Genomic DNA, 8,062 nt, shown 5'->3' with positions numbered 1-8,062 from the left:
AATATCTTCTTGATTCATTGTTCCTTTGATCAGAATGAAGTGGCCCTCTTTGTCTCTTCTGATTAGTTTTAGTTTAAAGTCTATTATGTCAGATGTTAGAATTGCTACGCCTGCTTTTTTCTTAGTGCCATTTGATGGTATAATTTTTTCCTTCCTTTCACTTTGAGATAGTGTTTGTCCTTGAAAGTGAAATGAGTTTCTTGCAGACAACAAAAAGATGGGTTTTGTTTCTTAATGCATTCACATAGTCTGTGTCTTTTGACTGGAGAGTTCAGTCCGTTAGTATTTAAAGTTATTAATGAAAGATGCGTATTGAATCCTGTCATTTTTATTTCTGTTTACATTCTTGATATAGCTGTACTTTTCCGCAGTTATACCTTCATTGGATTTCTTTCCGCCATCCCGTGGCTGTAGTCATTCCTTTCTTCAGTTCTTTGTATTGCTTCCAGAATTCTCTGAAGGGCTGGTTTTGTGGACAGGAATTCCTTCAGCCTATTTATGTCATGGAAGATTTTTCTTTCCCCTTCAACTATAATAGACATTTTGGGTGGGTATAGTAATCTGGGTTGGCATCTGTGGTTATTTAAAACTGGGAATACTTTGGTCCAGGCTCTTCTGGATTTCATAGTTTGCCCTGAAAAGTTAACTGTAATCCTAATGGGTTTTCCTTTATATGTGACTTGTTGTTTCTCTTTTGCAGCTTCCAGTATTGTCTCTTTGTTTCATACGTGTAGTGTTTTTACTGTCATGTGCCATGGAGAGTTTCTTTTCTCGTCCTGTCTGTTTGGTGTTCTATATGCTTCTTGTATTTGTATGGGCATGTCTTTCTTTAATTTTGGGAAATTTTCTTCCATGATTCTGTTGATATCTGGTCCATGCCATTATCTTGGGATTCTTCTCCTTCCTGTATGCCTATGATTCAGAAGTTTGGTCTTTTTATGGTGTCATACAATTCTTGTTTATTCCATTCCTGTGATTTCTTAAATTTTTCATAATCGTTGCTTGAGTGGTCTAGTTTGTCCACTTTATCTTCCAGTCTTGATTCTTGATACTCTGTTTTCCATTTCGTTCATCCTATTGGTGAGGCTTTCTCCTGTCGTTTCTAATTGGCTTATGGAGTGTTTCACTTCGTTCTTTATTTCAGCCTGAGTGTTCAATATTTCTAGCTCTTTTCTGAGTTCATTCAGAAGTTTATGCCTATCTTCCTTCAGTTCTTTTATTTCTTTGTTTGTTTGTTCTTTCAATTCATGAATTCGTTTATGATGTTTATAATTGTTCTTTTGAGTTCTATGTCCTGCATTATCTCTAGGGGGCTCTCATTGCACTCCTCTAAAGGACTATTGGTATTTGGTGGGGATATGGTTTTTTGGTTTTTCACGTTATTGCTTTTTTCTCTGTGATTTTGACATGTGGATTTCTTTCATAGTTTCTGATTCTTGTGTGAGACTCAGGCCTTCAAGTTTAGGTCTGCTTCTTTTTGTGAACTTTATGTGTCTTTGTGGTTTACTTTTTGGGCATGAAAAGCTGGATCCTCTAAGCTTCTGGCTCTCTCTTTTGATTTTATATTGGAGTGGCCGGATTGCTTTTGTCTTCAGGAGTTCCCACAGAGGCCTAATTCAGATGAGGGTCAGATGTTTTCAGGCTTTCTCCTAAGGTCTGGATCCCTCCAGGAATGATTTTGGCCTCAGGAATTTGGGGGTTGGACTGGCCTGGGAGTCTGGCCCAGGAAAGATGCTGGTCTAGGGCAGCTGGTGGCTGTGCCACCCAGAGATGCAAAGGTAGGTGGGGCAGGAAGAGGCCCCAAGGGCTCCTGGGGACTGCACTGAGTAGCTGGATTGGTCTGGATGCAAAGGATCAGGAAGAGGAAAGGTCAGCCGCCCCGCCCCCACCCAGAAAGAGGCTGGTGGGTGGTGCAGGCCCAGGGAAGCAGAGGGAGGTAAGGTGGGGCCAGGCCCAGAAGCAGTGCTCCTGGGGCCCAGAGAAGGCACTACGTTCGTCTGGATGAAAAGGATCAGGAAGTAGTATTGGTTCCCCAGGTGTCTGTGGCCCCAAGACAAGGAATTGGACAGGACCCAAACTAGGAGGAGAGACCGGCGGGGGAGATGCAAGGGTGAATGAGGCTGGGGGAGTCAAGGTGCGCTGGGCATGCTGGACTTACCCAGGGAAGGTGCTGCTACCAGGACACTGGAGGCTGTGCAACCCAGGAAGCAAAGGGATATGAGGGCGGGACCTGGTCCAGAGGGCTCCTGGGGACCAGGAAAGGTGCTAGCACCAGGCCACCCAGAGGCTGTGGGGAAGTAAAGCTCTTCGTTGTCTTTTAACAGCTGCATTCTGAATGAAGTAAGATGCATTTCTCTGATGGCTAGTGAGGTTGAACATTTTTCATTTGTTTGTTGGCCATTTTTATTTCATCTTTTGAGAACTCTCTGTTAATTACCCATTTATTGATTGGGTTGTTGAGTATTTTAGTTCCTTGTATATTTGTATCATTCTTCAGCCAAATATATAGCTAGCAAGATTTCCTCCCATCTGTAGGCTATCACTTCAATTAGCCATTTTCCTTTATTGTACAGGAGGCTTTAATTTCATAAGGTCCCCAGTTGTCATTTTCAGCCTCATTTACTTTTTCTTTACAATATTTATTTATCTTTATTTTTATCTTTTTAATTGAAGTTTTGCAAATTGCATACAATGTGTTTTGATCATATTTAGATCCCCTCCCCACAATCAAAATATAAGAATCCTATTTTTTCAAAGATTTATTTTTGTTATTTTTGAGACAAGGTCTCCCTGTGGCCCCAGCTGACCTGCAACTCACCATGTAAACCAGGGTGGCCTCAAACACACACCTGCCTCTGCCTCCCAAGTGCTAGGATTAAAGGCATGCACCACCACAACCAGCGTGGTGATTTATTTATTTTTTATTCATGTATATTTGTGTGTCTTTAGTGGGTATTTTCATGTGAGTGCAGGCGCCCATGGAGGCCAGAGGTATAAGATCCCCCTGGAGCTGGAGATACAGGTGGTTGGCAGCTACTTGATGTGGGTGCTGAGACTTGAACTCAGGTCTACTGGAAGATGCTCTTAACCACTCAGCAATTTCTCCAGCCCCTAAAGTCCTATTAGAAAGCCTTTGCTTATTCTTTCATCTTAAGTCTTTTTCCTCTAATACTTTCAGAGTTTCAGGTCTATATTAAGGTCACCAAGAGATTTTTAAATTAATATACTGACTTTTAAAACAATTTCCTGTATCTCATACTCTTAAGGCCTAGTGCTTTTTATTCCATACTTCTTTCTTTGTAAACTTCATTTTAGCATATTTTTTCACTGAATGTATGTGTGTACCATGGCATACATGGCATACTTTCTTCTTTCACTGTATGAGTTACAGTGATGAAACTCAGGTTGTCAGGCTTGGCAGGAAATTTGCTTAACCTGCTGAGCCATCTCACCAGCCCCCATATTTCTTTTTCTTTGCTGCTGCTCAGTTTTCTTCTTCCCTCTCTTGTATTCTTATAAGTTGCATTGAGACAGTGTGCTTGACAAGAAACCTCTAATTATGTCAGGGTGACAAAGCATTATTATCTGAAACTTGTTCTTATGGATACTTGAACTCAGAGTTATAGTTAGAAGAAACACTGAAAATATTTTGTAGACAATATGTAAGTTATTCCATGTGTAATATTCAAAATTTCAAAGGAAAAGATGATATAATATGAAAACTCTCCTTTAGTACTATTAAAGCATTTTAATTTTTTAAGCCTGCCTCTCCTAAGAATCTCAAATTTTTTTCTTTTTAAAAAAATTTTTCCCAGCCAAGCGTGGTGGCGCACGCCTGTAGTCCCAGTACTTGGGAGGAAGAGGCAGGCGGATCTCTGTGAGTTCAAGGACAGCTGGGGCTACAGGGAGACCCTGCTTCAAAAAGACAAAAAAAAAGTTTTTTCCCTTGTTCAGATTAAAGGCGTGCACTTCTATACCTGGCTATTATTTTTAATTATGCATATGGGTATGGGTATGTACACGTTAGTACTGGTGCCTGTGGACGACAGAGGCATCAGATCCCCCTGGAGTTACAGGTGGTTGTGAGCTGCCCAGTATGGGTGTTGGGAATGGAATTTAGGTGCCCTACAAGAACAGTACTCACTCTTTAACTGCTAAACCATCACTCTAGCACCAAGAATTTTAATTTTAATAATACTTTTGGTTTGGGATATAGCTCAGCTGGTACAGTGCTTACTTAGCATGCATAAGGCCCTGGATTTAATCCCAGCACTGCATAAACCAGACATGATATCACATTCTTTATAATCCCAGAACTGAAGAGGTAGAGGCAGGAGGGTGAGACATGCAAGGTTATCCTTAGTTATATAGAGAATTCAAAGCCAGCATGGACTAGAGACCTTGTGTCTAAAGCAAAACTAACTTTCAGGACCAGTGAGATGGCTCAGCAGGTAAAGGTGCTTGTCATCAAGCCTGAGGACCTGAGTTCAATCCCTGGGACCCACATGATGGAAGGAGAGAACCAAATCCTGCAAGTTGTTCTCTGACCTCCACACATGTGGCACATGTGCATGCCTAACCTCCCAGCCCCCAACACAAATAAGTAAATGTTTAAAAAAAATTAAACTCCCAAACAAAAAGCTTTTAGCCAGTCGTGGTACACCCCTATAAACCCAGCACTTGGGAGTACAAGGCAGGTGGATCTGAGTATGAGGCTAGCCTGGTCTACATATTGACTTCTAGGCCAGCCAGGGCTGCACAGTGAGATCCTGTCTCAAACAGAACAAAACAGGAAAAAAAAACTGAAAAACTAACTTTCAGAATTTATTTTGCCAAGACCATAGTTTGTTAGGTTCTTACTCTGAGGAGACAAAAGAGATGTTCTATTATCTGGCCTTCACATGGTTAGAATACAATCATAGAGCTAAGGATGTAGCTCCTGGGAAAGTATTTCCCTAGCATGGACCCTAATGCTAAAAAAAATAATAAAATTAAAGTCCTCCATCTGCCTTCATGTTTGTACTTCCTTGATCTTTCCTTGTGGTTCCTATTTCTCAACTTTTACCTTATATGTGTCTTCTGAAAATATAACTCTAACATGTTGCTTTTTTTAATGGTACTTTGTAAACTCTGAAGCATTATAAGTTATTTTATTATTATGAAGATGGTAAACTCCTGAAATATACTCTTAACAAAAATAATGATCCTATACTTGCTTTTAATGGCTCTTGGACAATTAGTACTGTTCTTGAAAAAAAATGTGGATTTTGTTTTTAATTTTTGTTAGAGTCTCATGGTATAGCCCTGGAAGGAGTAGAACTCTATGTAGAACAAATATCTGCCTGTCACTGCCTCCCCAGTGCTGGGACCAAAGGTGTGTGCCACCACATGTGGCCCATGTTACTGAAATTTTGGTTTTTTGAGACAGGGTCTCGCTGTGTATCCTTGGAAGGCCTAGAACTCACTGTGTAGAGCAGACTGGCCCCAAATTCACTGAAATCTGCCTGCCTGAGTGCTGTGATTAAAAGTGCGCATCATCATGCCTGGCCCTGAAAAGTTTTGAATGCATGTTTTAATTTCATTACCTTTGTAATTCTTACAATTTTCTGTAACTCAGCTCTGATGAACACACACCAGTAGAGGATGATGAGCCAAAGAAAAGCACCACTTCAGCATCTAGTTCAGAAGGTAATTTTTTTAATGTAGAATTTTTAATTGAGGAATTAAAAAATAGACTTATAAATAGTTAAACATTAAACTTTTGTTGTTGTTGTTTTGAGACACAGTCTTACTGTGTAGCCCTGACTGGCGTGGAACTCACTATGTTAGACCAGACTGATCTGGAACTCACAGAGATCCACTTGTCTCTGCCTCCAGAGTGCTAGAATTAAAGGTATATACCACCACATCCAGCTAAACATTAAACTTTGCTTTTTTAAAATTAACTTTCTTAATTTTTATGTGTATGAGTGTTTTATGTACATGTATGTAAGTGCATCCGTGTTGTGCAGTGCCCGTGGAGGTCAGAAGAGGGCATTGGATCTCCTGCAACTGGAGTTACAGATGGCTATTAACTGCCATGTGGGTGCTGAAAACCAAATTGGGGTCTTCTGCAACAGAAGCTGGTGCTCTTTACCGCAGAGCCGTCTCCAGCCCCTAAACTTTGCTTTTATTTATTTAGTTTTTAATTATTATTTTAATTTTATGTGTATGAGGGTATTGCCTGCACGTGTGTAAGTGCACCCATGTCGTGCAATGCCTGAGGAGGTCAGAACACAGTGTCAGACATGGAACTGGAGTTACGTTCGGTTGTTAGCCACCATATGGGTGCTGGGATTTGAACCCCAGTCGTCTGCAAGAGCAGACAGTGCTCTGAACCACTGAGCCATCTCTCCAGCCCCAAACTTTGCTTTTATTTAAAATACCAATTAACTACAGGAAAGATGGAGTGTCCTACACTAGGCACTTCAGAGAGCGTGGACCTTGGAGGGGCCTGGCAGAACCACAGCTTGGCAGAGAGGGAGGGTCGGGAACACGATGGAGTGTGCCTGTGGGAAGTGGTGTCCATGGCACAGCAGGCGGGGAGGGAGGCTGGAAGCAGACACCAAAACCGTTCCAGTTTAATATAAGGGAAGAAGTGAAGGGGAATGTCTAAGAATTAGGGTTGCACAAAAAGGGCAATGGCCTTGGATATGGTGAAAGGATGCTCTGGACCTTGAAGGAGAGAACACAGCAACTGCTCTGAAAAATGAACTATCTGCTGACATATGTATGAACATATGGTGTCATAATTATGACCCAGTTTGTTTCCCTATTCTCACTTCTCCCATATTTATACTTTGATACCTACAGCATTTAAATTCTGCCCACTTAAAAAAATACCAATTAACTGTTTTTTTCAGTATTTCAAATGTAGTAAGATGTTCAGAAATACTTTGTTAGAAGTTAATTTTTTAATTTGTACAGATGAAAAGAAAAAAAGGAAATCCAGTCATTCAAAAGAAAGAACTAAGAAAAAAAGAAAGAAGAAGTCATCTAAAAGAAAACACAAGAAGTATTCTGAAGACAGTGACAGTGACTCTGATTCAGAAACAGACTCCAGTGGTAAGGAAGCCAGCATCATTCTGGAAGCCTTATACCTAGTTTTGTACCTTAAAACTTAGCTTAACAGTGGAACTGGAGAGATGACTCAGCAGTTAAGAGAACTGGCTGCTCTTTTCTGCCACTCACTGACTTTGTGCTAGGTACTCTGCTAAGGACTTTATAGTCATTATTGTTTTATTCACACACTGCTGTCTTTTTTAATATATATTTTTTTTAATTTTATGTTTTGAGCGTATTGCCTGCATGTGTGTAAGTGTACCCATGTTGTGCAGTGCCTGCGGAGGTCAGAAGAAGGCATCAAATCCCCTGGAACTGGAGCTACAGATGGTCGTTAACCAACATGTCGGTGCTGGGAATCAAACCCGGGTCCTCTGCAAGAGCAGTCAGTGCACTTAACTGCTAAGCTATCTCTCCAGCCCCTACACACTGCTGTCTTATTAATGAGGAAATGGAAACTCAGACCAGGTGATAAGTACCATGCCCAACATCACAGCAGGGATTCACACCTAAGCAAACTGGCTCTAGATTTATTGTGCACAGTTGTACAAGGCACTTCACCAACCAATTCAGTAGTTGAGCTGCAAGACCTGTGGTGCCAAACCAAGTCATGCAGAGCTACATCCATGCAATGGGAGGTTCTTTTATGTAATTATCTTCTACCTTTGTAATGTTTATTACAAGACATGCTACAATATATCCCCTTCAGGCTGGCTTCCAGTTGGTGGAAGAAACCCCATTTGGAGTGATACATCACAAAAAAATCTAATTTTAAATTTTTTTTCAGTTTATTTTTAAATTTATTGAATTGTAGTAATTATGGCAATATATTAGTTTTCTGACTATTCTGATTTTTTTGTTTTTACTTAATTTTATCCAGTTATGTGTAACTCTTAAGGGTTCCATGTTCTTTCTCTTGACTCTTGCTTGGTACAGCAAGGCTCTCTGCCTACAGTATTAG

General features: G+C 40.6%; 1 protein-coding gene across 1 annotated transcript in view; it reads left to right on the top strand.

Annotated features, from left to right (window-relative positions):
• Positions 1-8,062, top strand: part of Nkap (NFKB activating protein) — a 31,295-nt gene that overhangs the window by 13,779 nt on the left and 9,454 nt on the right. The window contains exons 3-4 of the mRNA XM_008844153.3: positions 5,618-5,688; positions 6,967-7,104. Coding sequence (XP_008842375.1) covers positions 5,618-5,688; positions 6,967-7,104 — 209 coding nt within the window. The remainder of the gene's footprint in view (positions 1-5,617; positions 5,689-6,966; positions 7,105-8,062) is intronic.

Source organism: Nannospalax galili, unplaced genomic scaffold (genome assembly GCF_000622305.1).
Source record: "Nannospalax galili isolate Female #2095 unplaced genomic scaffold, S.galili_v1.0 scaffold311, whole genome shotgun sequence".
In the NCBI taxonomy this organism is placed as follows: domain Eukaryota; kingdom Metazoa; phylum Chordata; class Mammalia; order Rodentia; family Spalacidae; genus Nannospalax; species Nannospalax galili.
Note: the sequence above shows the minus strand (reverse complement) of the source record. Positions and strands in the feature narration are given on the sequence as shown.